Here is a 21,262-nt window from a genome sequence, read left to right on the forward strand (position 1 = left end):
TGAGGGGACCATCAAGGACCTCACTGACCTTGAAGTTCGGGACTCAGTAGCAAAGAGAGAACCGGGGACAGGACCACAGACTCCAACCCCACAGGACTCATGCTACCGTCATACGGACTGCAGTAGAAGACAACCAGGAGGGAGCCCCCAGCTGCTCTACGGGACCTGTGGGCCCCCCATCCCTACACATGGGTCATGTGATGGGTCCATCATCATACACCTGAAACAGATAATTTCTGAAAAATAGTTGTCAAAGCTATAACTTAAAAAACATCCACTAATCTAATAAATATACCCTTCAATTTAAAAAAAAATCACTAAGGCATAGTATTGAACAGTCCAACTTTAATCTGTAAACAAGACTATTGCAAAAAAAAGAAAAAACTGAGCAAAAACACCCTGTGTGAACATAGTTTAACAAATACTGAAGTAAAATACTCAAATTCGCAGTGTGTGCACGAGATCTTACAAATACTGAGGTAAAAACTCACCAAATACTGAACATGTGCACATGGCCTTAGGCTATATTCACACAGGGTTTTTTTCTGCAGCAGAATCTGCGCCAAAGCTGCAGCTTGTTATTAGCGTGTATTAGCATTAAGCCAATGAGAAAAAAACAATGAAAAAAACTGCAAAACCTCCCTATATGAACATAGCTTAACAAATACAAAGGTAACAAAAACTCTAATACTGAAGGTGGGAACGAGGCCTTGGGCCATGTGCAGTCATTGAGTATTTGGTGAGTTATTTACCTCATTATTTGTAAGGCCATGTGTGCACGTTCAGCATTTGGTGACTTTCTTGTACCTCTGTATTTGTAAAAAAACCTCAAATACTCAATTTGTGCACATGGCCTTATTGTAGTAGTGAAAATATATATATATATAAGGCCTAAAACACACATCCGTGAAAACCACGTCCGTGTAAAACGGGCCGTTTTTCGGGTCCGTTTTCCGTTTTTTAGGTCCGTTTTTATGGTATGTGTGGCCTGCGTATGTATCCCGTATGCTAGCCGTATGTGCGTGTGAAATGTCCGTGTGTGCGTGTGAAACTTAACTGGCATGTGTTTGTGTTGTCCGTGTGGAATGTCCGTGTGTGATGCAAAATGTCGTTTAATACATGTCGGCAGACAGCAGACAGAGTAGCGCAATGAGAATTAACTCGGGTGAACTTCACCTGACTTCATTGTCATGCCGCGGCTCTGTCTGTGTGCCATGTACTGATTAGCAATCACCTGTGAAGGATTCACCGGTGACCGCTAATCCCCCGAGTGACTGAAGTGTCCCCCCCTTTCTCATACTCACCGATCCCCGATCACCGGCGCTGCACGGCGTTCACACTGCTCCGGCGGCTTTTTCTAATTTGATAAAGCCGTCCGCTCATTAAACAATCTCGTATTCCCTGCTTTCCCCGCCCACTGGCGCCTATGATTGGTTGCAGTGAGACACACCCCCACGCTGAGTGACAGGTGTCTCACTGCACCCAATCACAGCAGCCGGTGGGCGTGTCACTATGGAGTATAGAAATAAATAAATAAATAATTAAAAAAAACGGCGTGCGGTCCCCCAGCCAGATAAAGCCATACGGCTGAAGGCTGGTATTCTCAGGATGGGGAGCCCCACGTTATGGGGAGCCCCCCCAGCCTAACAATATCAGTCAGCAGCCGCCCAGAATGGCTGCATACATTAGATGCGACTGTTCTGGGACAGTACCCGGCTCTTCCCGATTTGCCCTGGTGCATTGGCAAATCGGGGTAATAAGGAGTTATTGGAAGCCCATAGCTGCCACTAAATCCTAGATTAATCATGTCAGGCGTCTCCCCGAGATACCTTCCATGATTGATCTGTAAATTACAGTAAATAAACACACACACCCCAAAAAATCCTTTATTAGAAATAAAAAACACAAACACATTCCCTTGTTCACCAATTTAATCAGCCAATCAGCCCCAAAAAGCCCTCCATGTCCGATGTACTCCAGGATGGTCCAGCGTCGCTTCCAGCTATGCTGCATGAAGGTGACCGGAGCAGCAGAAGAAACCGCCGCTCCTGTCACCTCCACGCAGCAAATGAAGAGAGCCGCGTGATCAGCTGAGCTGTCACTGAGGTTACCTGGATCCAGCGGTGGATGCAGCGGTGGCCGCGGGTAACCTCAGTGACAGCTCAGCTGATCGCGCTACTCACCGCCGCTCTGGTCAGCTCCACGCAGCAACTGAGGTGAGTAGCGCAATGAGGGAAAGAGACAGACAGACACAGAGAGATAGACAGACAAGGAAAGAGACAGACCGACAAGGAAATAGACAGACCGACAAGGAAAGAGAAAGACAGAGAAAGAGACAGACAGGGAAAGAGACAGACTGACAGACTACATGCACATATGCACACACAGTCCTACAACAAGCACATTTACATACACACACACACACACACACACTATACATTACCTCATCTTGCAGTTCCTGATTGGTGCAGAGCAGGAGAGCAGCTATTGGGACCTGCATGGAGGCTGCTGCAGTTGAACAGCTACAGGACCTTCCAGTTCACTTTTCATGTGATCAGGCAAGGTCCTTCACCTTCTCAACCTCCATTCTGGTCTAGTACATTTCCTGTCCTGCTATGTTGAGTTGAGAATGCACGGGCTCCTGCCCGGTTAGTGGGCGTGGCGATGATTCTTCCTGTGCACTATAATCATACCCCCCTGCACCCCCATCTGGGGATTTTTCCCCCAGACCCCCGCTTCTATTATAATCAACGCTATGCCCATGTGGACTTAGAGAAAGAATGCTTATTCCCTCTGGAAACGTCGGGCTAGAAACATCAGGCTGCATTTTGAACATGCCCCTTCACATGACAAGTTACGTCATACCAGGCAGGAGCCCAAACACTCTAGCATCTACCATCCTGCTATACACTGATCACATAGGTCAGTGCAGAGCAGGAAGAGAGAGGGCAGCTCTCTGTGAGCGACCCGGGCCCCCCTCATTGCCCTGAAGGTAGCCCTGGTCCTGCTCATGTGCTGCAGGGTGGGCGGTAGACCAGGTGGATGACACAGTATCTTTTAAATGTTTCATGTGGATTATAATGATGGTAATTTACTTTTCGGAGCATGGGCCCCCTGGAGTCTCGGCCCCAGATTGCCCTCATTATAATCCACCTCTGGTTACAACGATGAATGACTGTACCAATAACCATTGGTTCAACAATCTAACATAGAATGGCAATCCCGGCTTGGAGTCTACTCAATGTCCATCACTGCTACCATGGCCATTCTGATAAAGCCAAATGACAAGCTAGAAAAAAAATGGTAAATTGGTGAGGCTAGGGCTTTTTAGTTAAGCGTAGGGCCAAAAGTTTGCCACTGATGGTCTATGAAAATTGTGAGGTTTACTTTTAAAGTGTTATTCTCAACTTGGGTATTCAACAGCACACTGAGCACAGCCTTTCAGCCTTTTAATTCCTTAATTCTGGGGGGAAAAGGTGAGAGGCATGCCTTCTTAAGTGACAGTTTTTGTTCAGTAGCATTGTCCAACTGCTAAGGTTCTGCTTGCTACTGTGACACATTAAGAGTCTAGCATTTCCATTTTCTGAAGTTTGTTATCACTATATTTAATTATAGCAATAACTGCATTTAAACAAGCATATGGCTCTGGAAAGTGAGAGCCGTGATTTGGGGAATTGGGGGTGTGCTGTGACATGGGGTTCAAAGGATAGTGATTTTGTAGAACTGATAGAGCAAGATAGGCACCTAACTGTTATATATAAATCAAAGGTCTCCTAAGATGTGCCTGGGATCTTAGGATTTAACTCCTCTCCTCGATTATAACTACTGCGCACAGTTGGCCAGGCTCTGATATTTGGCTTCTTGGCAACAAGCTATACATTATGTAAGATAAAAGTTATGTAAGTTACTTGTTTTCATGCCATCTTACTAAAGACATTTAATGCATGCTTAGTTTATCTAAATAATATTTGTGTCATTTCTATAATATAAATAAGGTTCTTTGTGTATAATTTTTCTGATTATTTTTCTTTTTGGGTTATTAGAAATTATGTTTATGTAAATAAAAAAATATTAGTTCCTAACAAATCCTATTAATTAATTGCATATGATAGGACACACTTATTTTAACATATAAATAGTGATGAGCTAACACTACCATGCTTGGTACTTGTAACAATAAGTTGGATGTTCGGATGGACGCGACTTGTGTCCCAAGTATAATTGAAGTCACTGGGGGGACTCGAACATTATGGAAATCTTCCGGAAGAATGCTCCAGTCCACCTTTGACTTCAATTATACTTGTGTACTCGCGTTGCACCCATCTGAGATTCCAACTGCTCGTTGCGAGTACCAAACACCCGAGCATGGTAGTGCTCGCTTATAACTAGTTATTAAGTGAAGTGTTTGGTAGTTGTGGTTAGGCTATATTGACTAGGTTAATGGTGATGTTCTTCAATTTTCATTTTGACTTTGTCTCATGATTTTTACTTTCTCTGTAGGGTTAACTTGTCTATCATAGTTCAGTTTCCTATAATATGGTAGCTTAATTTTGTAGATGTTAGATTTTCCTGACATACTGGTTATTTAAGGCCGTAAGCAGTACTGGATTGAGATACCTTGAACTCAACAATGGGAATCATTTGATGATCCAGACTAGTGCTGTAGAGATCAAGGACAAATCAGTCATTATTACACTGAAGTCTATGTTTTAACTTCTCCCTTGGTCCAGTTCAGAACACAAAAAATGGGACAAATAGTTTTAATTGAGCGGCTCCACTGGCAGCTTCAAATAGTGTTTTGTCTGCTCCTAATCCCCATGCGGTCTGTTGTGATTGGACCCTGTTGGAAATCGGCCCAGTTTTCTTCTTGAAATTCGGGTCACTGGAGAATCATCTTCTTCCTGGGCTTTACTCCATCCTTTCTTCTAATAAACACAAGAGGAAGTTTTAACAAAATAAGACTTTTAAGGTTGAGACCTTTCTTCTCCCTGTGGCAATAACATAACAATGCAAAAAGTAATTACTATGGAAAATAAAATGTATTTATCTGAGAAGTAATACTGTATCTAAAATGATGAATGGCAAAATAAATATAATATTACAAGTAGAGGTAACTCAACATAGCAAATAAAGAAAAAGTCATTATAATATGGCCATAAAGGTTAAATATTGTTGATTGTGCTGACAAAAACACTAAGCTTATGGATCTGAAATCCCTGTGCTAGGACTTTGAAAATCTTATTGAAAGCAGCTTTCTTTAGTTTTAATTACCTGTCTGCTAATTAACAGTAAGAAATGCTCTCCTTGGAGGCCATTGTCATTAATCACCATAGGCATAGGTCTATATAAATCATAGCTTTAGCTTACCTAACTATGAAGTTTACCATTCTGGTTACTGGACTCGTAAACTGAAGCACTAAAAACCACATTAAGGAGATCTCATCATTTGCTTCCCCGCATACCTTGTTGCATATAGGCTATGAATGCTTGATGTTTTTATTTTTTTACCATCATGGGATGGCAGCAAAAACCTACTTTACGCTCAATTTGCAGCCATACTCTTCGTCACACAAGTGCTCATGGAGTGCCAAACATCATACATTCTCAGAACCGATGGAGGAGCTGCTGCTGGGCGGCTTTTGTGTTTCTAGTATTGGGCTGTATGTTATGGCAGTGCAGTCAGTTAACTGCCACCTACCTTCAGTATCCCACACAAGAGAAGGTTATACTGGTAAACAGCGCTCGGCTTCCATTTCCAGCCATCACTTTTTGCAATCTTAATCGGGCTCGTAAATCCCAGCTTAATTCGTCAAGATACAAGGATCTAAATGACCAGTTGTCAGTGATGTCAGATCACGAAAAGGAACACGGTCTACCCAGTAATGCAGGGGAAAGAAAATTTGCTTTTGCTTTGTCTCAACTAAGTACCCAGGAGCAGATGGCATTGGGACACCAGCTAGAAGACATGCTGATTACCTGTGTCTTCCATGATATGTCCTGCAACGAAAGGTTAGCATAGTAAGGTAACTTCTTGGAATCATATAAAATATAATGGAAAGTTGTAATAATTAAATTATTCTTGTTAACTGATAATGATTAGGGATGATCGAATACCTCAAATATTCGGCTTCGCGGATATTTTCCGAATATTTCACCACTATTCGGTTATTTGATTATTCGATGCGCAATGTAAGTTTATGGGAAGACCGAATAGTACCGAATAGTTGTTATTCGGGTTTCCCACAGACTTACATTGCGCATCGAATATTTGCGAATAGTCGAATAGCAGCGAGGTATTCGGAAAATATTCGCAAAGCCGAATAATCGAAGTATTCGATCATCCCTAATAATAATGCAATATCTTAACATATTTTTTTGGCTCCAAGTTAGAACCATAAAGGCTATAAGTAGTGTTGAGTGAGTAGTTAACGATTCGTAGTCGCTATGCTGTTAGTGAGTTCTGTCCATGCTCGCATATTTGTTACAAGTAGCAGGCGCAATGTAAGTCAATGGGAAATACTCGCTAAGTAACAAGTAACCTGAAAGCCGTACTATTCGCTATTCACACGAAAAGTACGGCTGTCGGGTTACTCACTACTTAGCAAGTATTTCCCACTGACTTATATTGCGACCGCTACTCATAACGAATATGCGAGTAGCGGACAGTACTCGCTAACAGCATGACTAACTACTCGCTCAACACTAGTTATAAGGGAGGTCGTATATAGTCCCAGACCGGGAGTTACTGTATAAGAGCAGCTTTTTGGTTGGGTTGAGGACACCTTGCATTGTATGTAATTCCATTCACCTGAATAGATGTTCTATTACACTAATTTCATCTAGCAGACACTTTTTGAAAAGTATTGTAATCGATGAAACCAAGGGAAGAGCTGCTTCACCATACAGGCTCAATAGAAGTCTCGAGAACAGCACACTGCTCACTTCAAGGATTGGAGACTATTGATTGGCGTCTCAGGCCCCAGAAAGATCAAAATTGCTAAACCAGGAATGTAAAATATGTAACTATGTTTAGTTACCCTTAAATGTATTGGGAAAATATACCAACAGTATGATCATGAAACTAGATATATGGAGATTCGAGTAAGAGCCAGAATTTGAAAGGGGTACCACGTAGTTTTTTGCTAAAGGAAATATTCTACAAAGACTGCATATTTCATGATATTTATTGATAAATAGCAAAGCATGCCACAGATAATTTAATTTTTAGAGACTTTGTATGCACTGCCAGATGCCTTTCAAAAATTGTATTAAAAGAGACAGTATGTAAAAGTAACTCCATCCAATATCAATCAGCGGTATGGTGACATTATATGACTGCAGTAATGTAATATTTTAGAGATTGAAAATACAATTAAAACATCTTTGGTTGATTTGATTGATAGGGCTTATTAACCATGAAACAATACACTGATACACTATATATATATATATATATATATATATATATATATATATATATATACATATGTATATATACATATATATATATATATATATATATACATATATAGACATATATTTTTTTATATATAAATATATATATATATATCTGGCAAAAATTAAGAGACCACTGCAAAATTTTTAGTTTTTCTTATTTATAGGTATATTTTAGAGTAAAGTGTAAATTGTGTTTTTATTCTATAAGCTACTGATAACATGTCTCCGAATTTCCAAGCAAAAACATTTGTATTTATTTTTTGAAAATGAGAAATGGTCAAAATAACAAAAAAATGCATTGCTTTCAGACGTCAAATAATGCAAAGAAAATAAGTTCATAATCATTTAGAAACAACAATACTAATAATGTTTTAACTCAGGAAAAGTTCAGAAATCTATATTTTGTGGAATAACCATGATTTTTAATCACAGCTTTCATGCGTATTGGCATGCTTTCCACCAGTCTTTCACACTGCTGTGGGTGACCTTATGCCACTCCAGGTGCAAAAATGTAAGCAGTTCTTCCTTGTTTGATGGCTTGTGATTATCCATCTTCCTCTTGAATACATTCCAGAGGTTTTTAATGGGGTTCCGTTCTGGAGATTGGGCTGGCCATGACAGGGTTTTGATGTGGTGGTCTTTCATCCACACATTGATTGACCTAGCTGTGTTGCATGGCGCATTGTCCTGCTGGAAAAAACAGTCCTCAGAGTTGGGGAACATTGCCTGAGCAGAAGGAAACAACTGTTTTTCCAGGATAACCTTGTATGTGGCTTGATTCTTACATCCTTTGAAAAGTTTAATCTGCCCAATTCCAGTCTTGCTGAAGCATCCCCAGATCATCACCGATCCTCCACCAAATTTCCCATTTGTGCAAGACACTGACTTGTACGCCTCTCCAGGTCTCTGTCTAACCAGTAGAAGACCAGGTGTTGGGCAAAGCTGAAAACTAGACTCATCAGAGAAGATTACCTTACTCCAGTCCTCTATGGTCCAATCCTTATGGTATTTGGCAAACTTCAGCCTGGCTCTCCTTTGCTTCTCATTGATGACTTTTTTTCTAGCTTTACATGACTTGAGATCTGCCTCTAGGAGCCTGTTACGAACTGTTCTTGCCGTGCACTTCACCCAAGCTGCCATTTGTCATTCCTTTTGTAGGTCACTTGATGTCATCCTGCGGTTGCTGAGTGACATTCTAATAAGATGATGGTCATCCTAGTCAGTGGAGAGTCGCTTTTGCCTTCTGTCGGTCTGTAGCTTTGTTGTCCCCAAGGTCTGCTGCTTGACCTTGTTGTAATGGACTGCCGTCTTAGAAATTTGCTAGTAAAGCCAGAATTGAGCCTTTCTTTTCCTCACTCAAGACTTTTCTTTTCAACTCCTTTGGCATACTTAAAAGTTATTTTTTTCATTCCTATTACTTTTGGGATATTACTAGCATTTGTTTTGCCATCCAGCTTGTCCCATTGCAAGAGGATCGTGAAGACCACAGCAGTGTTTTTCATACTTACCCTCGTTAAATAAGATTCGGTTCAGGTGATCACCTAATCAGAAGCACAGTAAGTAGAATGAGGTGCACACTGGTTGGAATTGAACTGACACTGGAATGGAATGGCTGTCAGACACATAGAGAAGCTGATTTTTATAAAACTATCCAGTGGTCTCTTTTTAAATTTTTGCTAGAGCTATATATATATATATATATATATATATATATATATATATACAGTGGAACCTTGGTTTAACACTAGAACTACTGGACTCGTGACACCTATATAGAAATACATAGTGCAAAGTAGTCAAAATAACTACCTCAGTAGTTCTAGTGTTAAAAGTAACTTGGTTTGAGAGGGTTTTGCAAGACAAGCAAAGCTTTTTACAAAATTTGTAACTTGGTTTAAGAGCAATGCTTTGCAAAAAGAGCAAATAATCACCATGCACTCGTCTGGTTTTGTCCTTTCACCATGCTCTGACCCGTTATTGAGGTAACTTTCTGTACATATGTACTGTATACTGTACACAGTATCCCATTGTACAGTATATACTATACAGCATGTCTATCAATTTGCAATTGTGGATACAGTATTGTACTTTCTTTCGGCTCACCAATACAGCACATTGCTTACACTGTACCTCCCACACCAACAATTCTATTGTAAGCTAATGTGCAGTTTACTTTGCTTTCTGTTTTTTACTGCACTGTATAGTATTTTGTATTAGCGTACTGTAATAATTTCATATGAATACAGTGCATTATTTTGTATTACTGTAATTTTGTATAAATACAGGCAGGTAATATTTTTGGGTTGTGGAACGAATTGCCTGTGTTTCAATTATTTCCTATGGGAAAATTCGCTTTGATATAAGAGTAACTTGGTTTAAGAGCAAACTCCCGGAGCCGATTATGCTCGTAATCCAAGGTTTCACTGTATATATATATATATATATATATATATATATATATATACATATATATATTGTTAATGTGATGTATTTCCAACAACCATTACGTAAATTTTTCCTGCAATGAATGGACAAAAAAAGAGGCTGGTTAGATATTACTCTCCTAAATAGAGAATTATTGTCACACATTTCATATTTTTAATTATTTTACATTTTAATGTGCTTTAAAGCCTTTTCATTTTCCTAATTGTTAAGTATTGCTGTTTGAACTTTCTTGTTCATGCCATCCAAAACCATCATAATGAGATAGGCTAATGTCCTTTTGTAAGTAACTCCTTGGCCTCACCATCCATTGTAGATATGAAAAGTGGAATGACCTTATTGCTGTTGAAGAACTTAACCCCCTCAATTTATGGCCCCCTTGGAGCCTCCAGACATTGTTTGCCATTCTTTTGTGCGTATAACATATTTATGTGATTAAGTAAAAAATTATGAGACAGAACAGCGGAAATCCGACGGACATGTATAGGTACTTGTGCAGAATTTGTCCTCACCTTGCTGTTTTGTGTTACATACAACAATATCAGAGCCTGTAATCAGCTGCCACATGAATCACAAGCCATAAGGCCACTAACGATGCAATGGAACCAGAGAAACGGCATGGTAATCACTAAGAATTTATGAAAAACCAATGCACTGAATCAAGATGAAGGGCGTTTTATTTCTCAATGTGTTTCGAAGTGGTAAACACTTCTTCCTTGGAAGAACTACAACGTTGGCTTTTCATAACTTCTCAGCAGCACGGTGACTACCACACCATTTCTCTAGTTCCTTTGCATATTTTTGTGATTCACAAAGTTGGACTGACATAATATACAACTGTCTGAGGAATATGTACATATGAATTAATATATTCTCTGTTTCAGCTTCTTTACTCCTTTCCTGAATCCCAAGCTTGGCAACTGTTATACCTTTAATGGGCCAGGAAATCAATCTGCAAGAAAAGAAGCAAAGGTCCTAAATGCCACCAAGGCTGGCTTCAGTTATGGTGATGTCATATTAAGCATTCTCCCCTAAACCTATAACTCTTAAGAGCCATATGAGATTCCCTCATCAGTTTTTAATGATTGTCGGAATACAAGATTGAGGTTATTCTATGTCTAATGCACTGAACTGAGGCTACAGTTGTAGTCAGAGGGATGAGTAATGGGACATGTATCAAATATTATTATTATACCTATTCATGTAGACTTTCTGCATACATGTAATATAATTTTCTACTATTGTATTATTGAAAAAACGCTATTCTGTAGCTCAGTCAAACTTAGATTGCTCAGAGCAGTATAAATATAAGAAATAAATATTTTTTAGGTAGGTAAATCTTACAATATACTTAACAGTCCAGAAATATTTGGACAGTGACACAAATTTTGTAATTGTATGTAATGCTGCCACCAGGGGGAGCCAGAGCTCTGCAGCAGACGACACTACACAGAGCAATGAGAACCAGGAAGGAAATGCACAGTGTTCTCATGCACTGCCTAATCAGCAGAGCTGAGAGGCAGAAATGCAGGGTATGTAAGGAATAGTGAGACAGGCTGGGTTAAACACCGTACGGGCAGAAGCAGGACCGGAGGAGTGAGCAGAAGCGAAGTCAAAGTCAGGATAAGGTCAGTACCGGAGGAAGCAACCGAGTGGGGAAATAGGAGGGGGGACACAGGACAGGAGGGACGACCAGGGGACAGAACACAGACAAGGGCACGGGGGCACAGGAACAGACAGATCAGGATATCACTCACAGGACCAGCAATCACAGGCAAAGCAGAGCTAAGCTTATAGCCGGCGCTGGTTCACTGGAAGTGTCAGCTTTTAAGGCATCCAGGGGCCGGAAGTGAGGCCCGAGAGAAGGCTCCGCCCCCTAGCCATGTGGATAGGGAGGTGAATCATGACAGTGTACCTGTTTACCAAAACATATTGAATTTACAGTTATGTAATTGATATGTGTTTTTAAGTGCATAATTTCAGATTTAATTTGAGAGTATTCACATCCTAGTTGGGGTAAGGGTTTAGGAATCACAGCTCTTTAACATATAGCTGCCTGTTTTTCAAGGGACCAAAACTAATTGGACAATTATCTCCAAAGCTCTTTAATGGGCTGCATAGGCTATTCCCTCATTAACCCATCATCAATTAAGCAGTTAAAAGGTCTGGAGCTGATTCCAGGTGTGACATTTGCTTTTTAAGCTATTCTTGTGAACCCACAACATGCAGTCAAGGGAGCTCTCAATGGAGGAAAAACAGAAAATTATTAGGCTGAAAAAAGAAAAAAAATCCATCAGAGAGATAGCAGAAATGTTAGGGATCGCCAACTCAAGAGTTTGGTATATTCTGGGGAAAACAAATAGCACACTAGACAACCTGGGAACTCAGAGGCCTGGATATCCAAGCAAGATAATCGTAGTGGATGATCACAGAATCCTTTCCTTATAGTGAAGGAAACCCCGTTCACAACATCCACTCAAGTGAAGAAACTCTCCAGGAAGTGTGTGCTTCAGTATCTTAGGCGGGCTTGACACGCTGCGACATCGCTAGCAATTGCTAGCGATGTTGAGCGCGATAGCACCCGCCCCCGTTGCACGGCCGATATGTGGTGATTGCTGCCGTAGCGAACATTATCGCTACGGCAGCTTCACACGCACATACCTGGTCAGCGACGTCGCTGTGACCGCCGAACACTCCCTCCTTCAAAGGGGAGGTGCGTTCAGTGTCACAGCGATGTCACCGCGACATCACTAAGCGGCCGGCTAATAGAAGCGGAGGGCCGATCAACGATTTTTAACGTTTTTGCAATTGGTGATCGTCGCTCCTAGGGTTTACATATTGCGATGTGGCTACAGGCGCCGGATGTGCGTCACTAACGACGTGACCCCGACGATATATCGTTACCCATGTCACAACGTGTAAAGCCCGCCTAAGTCTACCATAAAGAGAAGACTTCATGAGAACAAATACAAAGAGTTTACCACAAGGTGCCAACCATAAATCAGCCTTAAAAATAGAAAGGCCAGATTAGACTTTGTCAAAAAAGCATCTAAAGAAGCCTCTCAGTTCTGGAAAAGCAGCAAGAGGATGGATGAAACTAAGATCAACCTGTACCAGAATGATGGGAAGAAAAAAGTATGGAGAAAACGTGGAATGGCTCATGATCCAAGGCATAGCACATCCACTGTAAAACATGGTGGAGGCAGTGTGATGTCCAGGAATGCATGGCTTACAATGGCCCTGGGTCACTAGTATTTATTGATGATGTGACAAGCAGCTGGATGAACTCTTAAGTGCACAGGACTTTACTTTCTGCTCAGATTCCACCAAATGCAGAAGACTGATTGGACATAGCTTCGCTGTACAGATGGACAATGACTCAAAACATAGTGCGAAAACAACCCAGGAGTTTTTTTAAGGCAAAGAAGTGGAATATTCTGCATTGGTTGGGTCAGTCACCAGATCTCCATCCCTTTGAGCATGCATTTCACATGATTAAGACAAAAACGTAAGGCAGAAAGACCCACAAACAAGCAACAACTAAAGTCAGCTGCAGTAAAGGCCTAGCAAAGCATCACAAAGGGGAAACCCAGCGTTTGATGTTACATAGTTACATAGTTACATAGGTTGAAAAAAGACCTAGGTCCATCTAGTTCAACCTTCCTCCACCAGTTCTACATGTTGTCTCTAAGTCATTTATAACCAACAATGTTTTGTGCACTGAGGAAATCATCCAGCCCTTTTTTGAAAGCTGTTATAGTATCTGCCATTACTACCTCTTGTGGTAGGGCATTCCGCAGTCTAACTGCTCTAACTGTAAAGAACCCTTTCCTATTTAGCTGTCGGAATCGCTTTTCTTCCACTCGCAGTGAATGCCCCCCGGTCCTTAGTATTGTCTTTGGAAGGAATAAGTCATGTGCCAGTCCTTTATATTGACCACACATGTATTTATACATATAAATGAGATCTCTTCTGAGACGTCTTTTTTCTAAGCTAAACATATCTAACTTTTTCAACCTCTTATCATATGGAAGGCCTTCCATTCCTTGTAGTAGTCTAGTTAGCCGCCTTTGAACATGACGTCCATGGCTCCCAGACTTCAGGAAGTCATTGCCTGCAAAGGATTGTCTACAAAGAACTAAAAATGTACATTTTATTTATGGTAAATTTGTCCAATTACTTTTGAGTCTCTGAAATGAGGAGGTTTTGTAGTAAAAAGGTGGCAATTCTTAAATGTTTCATAGGATATTTTTGTTCAAGCTCTTTAACCCCTTAAGGACGAAGCCAGTTTTGTACTTAATGACCAGGCCATTTTTTGCAATTCTGACCAGTGTCACTTTATGAGGTCATAACTCTGGAACGCTTCAACGGATCCCGGTGATTCTGACATTGTTTTTTCGTGACATATTGTACTTCATGATAGTTATAAATTTAGAATGATATTTTTTGCTTTTATTTGTGAAAAAATCGGAAATTTGATGAAAATTTTGAAAATTTTGCAATTTTCAAACTTTTAATTTTTATGCCCTTAACCCAGAGAGTTATGTCACACAAAACAGTTAATAAATAACATTTCCCACATGTCTACTTTACATTAGCGCAATTTCTGAAACAAAATGTTTTGGGGTTAGGAAGTTAGAAGGGGTCAAAGTTCATCAGCAATTTCCCATTTTTTCAACAAAATTCACAAAACCATTTTTTTAGGGACCACATCACATTTGAAGTGACTTTGAGAGGCCTAAGTGACAGAAAATACCTAAAAGTGACACCATTCTCAAAACAGCACGCCTCAAAGTACTCAAAACCACATCCAAGAAGTTTATTAACCCTTCAGGTGCTTCACAGGAACTAAAGCAAAGTGGAATGAAAAAAAGCAAAAAATAAAATTTTACCTAAAATGTTGCTCTACCCCAAATTTGTTCACTTTTAGAAGAAATAACACAACAAAATGAACCCCAAAACTTGTTACCCACTTTCTTATGAACGCGCCGATACCCCACATGTGGTCAGAAACCTTTGTTTGGACAAATGGGAGGGCTCGGAACAGAAGGAGCAATATTTGAATTTTGGAAAGCAAATTTGGCTGAAATAGATTGCGGGCACCATGTTGCATTTACATGTCCGCCAAGGTACCTAAACAGCAGAAACCCCTTACAAGTGACACCATTTTGGAAACTAGACCCCTCAAGGATTCTATCTAGGGGTATAGTGAGCATTTTGGATCCACAGGTACTTCACAGATTTTGATAACGTTACGTTGTCACATTGAAAATTTTCATTTTTTTCTCAAAAATGTTGCTTTAGCATCAATTTTTTCACTTTTTCAAGAGGTAATTCCAAAAATGTGACCCCAATGTTTGTTACCCACTTTTTTATGAGCGCGGTGATACCTCACTTGTGGTCTGAAACCTTTGTTTGGAGAAATGGGAGGGCTTGGAACGGAAGGAGCAATATTTGAATTTTGGAAAGGAAATTTGGCTGAAAAAGATTGCGGGCACCATGTCGCATTTGGAGGACCCCTAAGGTACGTAAACAGCAAAAAAACACCACAAGTGACCCCATATTGGAAACTAGGCCCCTCAAGGAATTTATCTAGATGTTTGGTGAGTACCCTGAACCCCCAGGTGCTTTACAGAAGTTTATAACGTTGAGCCATGAAAATAAAAAAATAAAATTTTACCACAAAATTGTTACTTCAACCAGGTAGCTTTTTTTTTCACAAGGGTAACAGGAAAAAAATCACCATGAAATTTATTGCGCAATTTCTCCTGAGTTTGTTGATATCTTGTATGTGGTGGAAATCAACTGTTTGGGCACACTACAGGGCTCAGAAGAGAAGGAGTGCAATTTGACTGCAAAATTGGCTGGAATCAATAGCGGACGCCATGTTGCATTAGGAGAACCCCTGAGGTGCCTAAGCAGTGGAGGTCCCCCACAAGTGACCCCATTCTGGAAATAAGACCCCTCAAGGCTTTAATCTAGGTGTATATTGAGCATTTTGAATCCACGAATACTTCACAGAATTTGATAAGCTTAGGTTGCCATATTGAAATTTTCATTTTTTTCACAAAAATGTTGATTTAGCGACACATTTTTCACTTTTTCAAGAGGCAACAACAAAACGTGTACCCCACAGGTTGTTATCTAATTTCTTGTGAGCGCAGGGATACCACACATGTGGCCAAAAACCTTTGTTTGGATAAATGGGAGGGCTTGGAATGGAAGGAGCACCATTTGAATTTTGGAAAAGTTGAAGTAAATTGCGCGCACCATGTCACATTAGCAGGGCCCCTTGGGCACCTATACATCAGAAACCCCCCACAAGTGACCTCATTTTGGAAACTGGACCCCTCAAGGATTTTATTCAGGAGTATAGTAAACATTTTGAATCCACAGGTACTTCACAAAACTGTTGCTGTATCAAAAAATTTCTCACTGTTAAGGGGGCTTTACACGCTGCGACATCGCTAATGCGGAGTCGTTAGGGTCACGGAATTGGTGACGCACATCCGGCCGCATTAGCGATGTTGCTGCGTGTGACACCGATGAGCGATTTTGCATCGTTGCAAAAACGTGCAAAATCGCTCATCGGTGACATGGGGGTCCATTCTCGATTATCGTTACTGCAGCAGTAACGATGTAGTTCGTCGCTCCTGCGGCAGCACACATCGCTATGTGTGACGCCGCAGGAACGAGGAAGCTCCCCTTACCTGCCTTTCATGTGACACTAAAGGATGCCTAGCCTTGTATTTAGCCCAAAAAAAAAAAAAAAGAATTAAAATAAATGACGTGGGGTCCCCCCTATTTTTGATAGCCAGCTAGGGTAAAGCAGACAGCTGTAGCCTGCAAACCACAGCTGACAGCTTCATCTTGTCTGGTGATCAATTTGGAGGGCTCCCCAAGCTGTTTTTTTTTTTTAATTATTTATAAATAAATAATTAAAAAAAAAAAACAAACGTGGGGTCCCCCCAAATTAGATCACCAGCCAAGGTGAAGCTGACAGCTGGGGTCTGGTATTCTCAGGATGGGAAGAGCCACGGTTATTGGACTCTTCCCAGCCTAAAAATAGCAGGCCGCAGCCGCCCCAGAAGTGGCGCATCCATTAGATGCGCCAATTCTGGCGCTTCGCCCCAGCTCATCCCGCGCCCTGGTGCGTTGGCTAACGGGGTAATGAATGGGGTTGATACCAGGTGTGTAATGTCACCTGGCATCAAGCCCAGCAATTAGTTATGTCACGGCGTCTATCAGATACCCGACATAACTAATTGACAGTAATAAAAAAAAAATTGACAACAAAAAAAAATTTATTTGAAAAAACACTCCCCCAAACATTCCCTGATTGACCAATTTATTGAAAAGAAAAAAAAAAAATCCACAATAATCCATTTGGATGTCCCACGTCGCCTCTGGACCTTCTAGAATATGGGGGACACGTTCAGGGAACGTATCCCCCATTTTCTAGGAGGGCAGACCCTCCATTTTAGGAGAGTGGGTGCAAAGAATCTGCACCCACCCTCCCTGGGTCACAGCTGCAGAGTGCGAGCAGCCAGCGTCCTGAACACAGGAAGCTGACAGCTGCGCTCTGCTCATGTGACCGGAGTCTGCAGAGAAGGAGCCGGAGGAGGGGGCCGCGGGGGATCAGGGCTCCGACAGGTATGTATGACACCGGGGGACACCGGGGGACACCAGGGAGGGGTAGGGGGGGACCCGGCAGGGCCTAGGGAGCAGGTTTCTGTCGTATGTGTTATGGCACATACGACAGAAACCATAGGAACAGTGGAAATGCGGCCGGCGCGCTGCTGTGATCGCCGGTGCGCGCGGCCATCTTGGATTTTCGGGAGGGGGTTGGGGGTCGGGGGGGGCACTTTGGGGACACCGGGGGACCGGAGGGAACCGGGAAAAAGATTTATCTCCCATCTGGCATGTTTGATCATGCCAGATGGGAGATAAATCATTTTTTACCGGCGCGGTCATTTACTATAACTTGATGATCGGTATACGGTGTATACCGGTCATCAGGTGAGCGGGGACCGGAAAAACCGGCCCGAATCATGATCTCCAGGGTCTCAGCTACCCCCGGCAGCTGAGACCCCGGAAATTTTCTGACTCTGGGGGGCGCTAGACCCTTTTTTCCGACCGCCGTTAAAAAGCGGCGGATCGGAAAAAGTACCCTTATTTACCGCCGTTAAAAGGCGTATCGGCGGTCGTAAAGGGGTTAATTAAACCTGAAAGTCTCCACTTCACTAGCATCTCAATGTTTCCTTTTAAACAGAAAATAGCGGCATGTAGAACCCAAAATCATAAAGATTTGATCACTGTCCAAATATTTCCTAACCTATATACCATATACCTAACTGTAATGCTACATTAAAGATCAACTGAATTCACATTTTTTAAGGCAATGAATAGATTTGTGTCACATGTTATTTGAATAAACACAATAGCAGGGACTAAAACTTAACTTTCAATCTATCTATATATATAATCGCCTTATTCTGTCTGTCTGTCTGTCTGTCTGTCTTGCTCCAAAATTGTGTCCTTCTTATAACACAAAGCTGATTGGCCGCTGGGCTCGCCATGCCCCCCCCCGCATGGATTGGCCGCTCGCCTCGCCTCCGCCCCCCCCACGGATTGGTCGCTCGCCTCGGCCTGGCCCCGCCCTCCGTATGGATTGGCCGCTCGCCCCGGCCCTCCGCACGCATCGCCAGACATAACCTTGCGCTGCTGGGATCGTGACGGAGCCGGTGTACGCTGGTAACCATTATACACATCGGGTAACTAAGGTCCCTTAGTTACCCGATGTTTATCATAGTTACCAGTGTACACCGGCTCCGTCACGATCCCAGCAGCGCCAGACATAACCTTGCGATGCTGGGATCGTGACGGAGCCGGTGAACGCTGGTAACAGGGCCGGCGTCAGCACGCGGCATACCCGGGCAAATGCCGGGGCCCTGGAAAGCTGGGGGGGCCCACTCGGCCTCGTCAGTTCTGCTGCCCCCGGGCCGAGTTCCGGGGACCGCAGTCCTTGTCACTGGAAACTGTGGCTGCCGGCCCTTTAAGGCCCGCAGACCACAGCGTTCACTGTGTTCTCCTGCATTGAGCATCATCTGTGGGCGGAGCTACCGCCCGGCGTCCTGCTCGGTCGCACAGATGAAGGAGTCACAGTGCCAGCCAGCGACCCCCAGCACATCGCTTCCCTCCAGCGCTGTGTGGGCCCCATCTGCACCGTGACCTGATCAGTATGTGGGACATCACTCCCTTCCCGCCCCTCCCTGTCCCCCCGTGCGTGTGTGGCCCCCGGAGCCGCGTGTTTGGGCCCCGCAGAGCAAGGTGTGTGTCTGTCTGTATGTATGTATGTATATATGCCCCAGAGCAGTATGCGTGTATGTATGTATGTATGTATGTATATATGCAGCAGAGCAGTATGCGTGTATGTATGTATGTATGTATATATGCAGCAGAGCAGTATGCGTGTATGTATGTATGTATGTATATATGCAGCAGAGCAGTATGCGTGTATGTATGTATGTATATATGCAGCAGAGCAGTATGCGTGTATGTATGTATGTATGTATATATGCAGCAGAGCAGTATGCGTGTATGTATGTATGTATATATGCAGCAGAGCAAGGTGTGTGTCTGTCTGTATGTATGTATATATGCAGCAGAGCAGTATGCGTGTCTGTATGTATGTATGTATGTATATATGCAGCAGAGCAGTATGCGTGTATGTATGTATGTATGTATATATGCAGCAGAGCAAGGTGTGTGTCTGTCTGTATGTATGTATATATGCAGAAGAGCAGTATGCGTGTCTGTATGTATGTATGTATGTATATATGCAGCAGAGCAGTATGCGTGTATGTATGTATGTATGTATATATGCAGCAGAAAGGTATGCGTGTATGTATGTATGTATGTATATATATGCAGCAGAGCAGTATGCATGTCTGTATGTATGTATGTATGTATATATGCAACAGAGCAAGGTGTGTGTCTGTCTGTATGTATGTATATATGCAGCAGAGCAGTATGCGTGTCTGTATGTATGTATGCAGCAGAGTAGTATGGGTGTCTGTATGTATGTATGTATGTATATATGCAGCAGAGCAGTATGCGTGTCTGTATGTATGTATGTATGTATATATGCAGCAGAGCAGTATGCGTGTCTGTATGTATGTATGTATGTATATATGCAGCAGAGCAGTATGCGTGTATGTATGTATGTATGTATGTATATATGCAGCAGAGCAGTATGCGTGTATGTATGTATGTATGTATGTATATATATATGCAGCAGAGCAGTATGCATGTCTGTATGTATGTATGTATGTATATATGCAGCAGACCAAGGTGTGTGTCTGTCTGTATGTATGTATATATGCAGCAGATCAGTATGCATGTCTGTATGTATGTATGTATGTATGTATATATGCAGCAGAACAGTATGCGTGTCTGTATGTATGTATGTATATATGCAGCAGAGCAGTATGCGTGTCTGTATGTATGTATGTATGTATATATGCAGCAGAGCAGTATGCGTGTCTGTATGTATGTATGTATGTATATATGCAGCAGAGCAGTATGCGTGTCTGTATTGTGAGGTAGCACGGTCGGCTGCGCAGCAGAAGATACGGGATCCAGGCATTAAGGTTCACAGCACACGGTTTAATGTCCAAACAAAAGTCCACAGCAATATACATGTGCCTCTCCAGCAGAGGACTCAGGGAGTTCTGTTCACTCCCTCACACCCGGCACACCTGCCCTCGTTCCTGTTTCCATTTAACCCTTCCTTCAGCCTGTAGGGAAACAGTATTAACCCTAGAGTGGATTTACTTTCTATCATGGAGTGAGCACAACCGGGGCAAGACATACCGGCCGTCATAGATAACCCCGGTCACAGTCTCACATACCCCCCCCCCCCCTCAGTTCAAGCGTGCGGGGTTGAACTCCCGCCATCAAACACGGGCCGCGGGACAAGGCATCGGCGTTGCCCTGCAACCTACCGGCCCTATGTTCAACCGTAAACCGGAAGTTCTGCAGAGAAAGGAACCACCGGGTAACCCGGGCATTCCGTTCCTTGGCGGACCTCATCCAGACCAGTGGAGAGTGATCCGTCACCAAGCGAAACTGCCGTCCCAGCAGGTAATAGCGTAGGGACTCCAAGGCCCACTTGATCGCCAGGCACTCCTTCTCCACTACGCTATAATTCCGCTCGGGAGGGGTGAGCTTCCTACTCAAGAAGGTGACGGGGTGTTCCTCCCCCTGAACCACCTGAGACAGCACTGCCCCCAGGCCGACCTCTGAGGCGTCAGTCTGTACTATGAACTCCTTCCGGAAATCAGGGTGTACAAGAACGGGC

At 42.5% G+C, this 21,262-nt stretch overlaps 1 protein-coding gene across 1 annotated transcript in view; it reads left to right on the forward strand.

Annotated features, from left to right (window-relative positions):
• Positions 1–5,662: 5,662 nt before the first annotated feature.
• LOC142301283 (epithelial sodium channel subunit beta-like) overlaps positions 5,663–21,262 on the forward strand; it is an 88,483-nt gene continuing 72,883 nt past the window's right edge. Inside the window, exons 1-2 of the mRNA XM_075342312.1 lie at positions 5,663–6,009; positions 10,785–10,906. Coding sequence (XP_075198427.1) covers positions 5,663–6,009; positions 10,785–10,906 — 469 coding nt within the window. The remainder of the gene's footprint in view (positions 6,010–10,784; positions 10,907–21,262) is intronic.

Source organism: Anomaloglossus baeobatrachus, chromosome 4, assembly GCF_048569485.1.
Source record: "Anomaloglossus baeobatrachus isolate aAnoBae1 chromosome 4, aAnoBae1.hap1, whole genome shotgun sequence".
NCBI lineage: Eukaryota > Metazoa > Chordata > Amphibia > Anura > Aromobatidae > Anomaloglossus > Anomaloglossus baeobatrachus.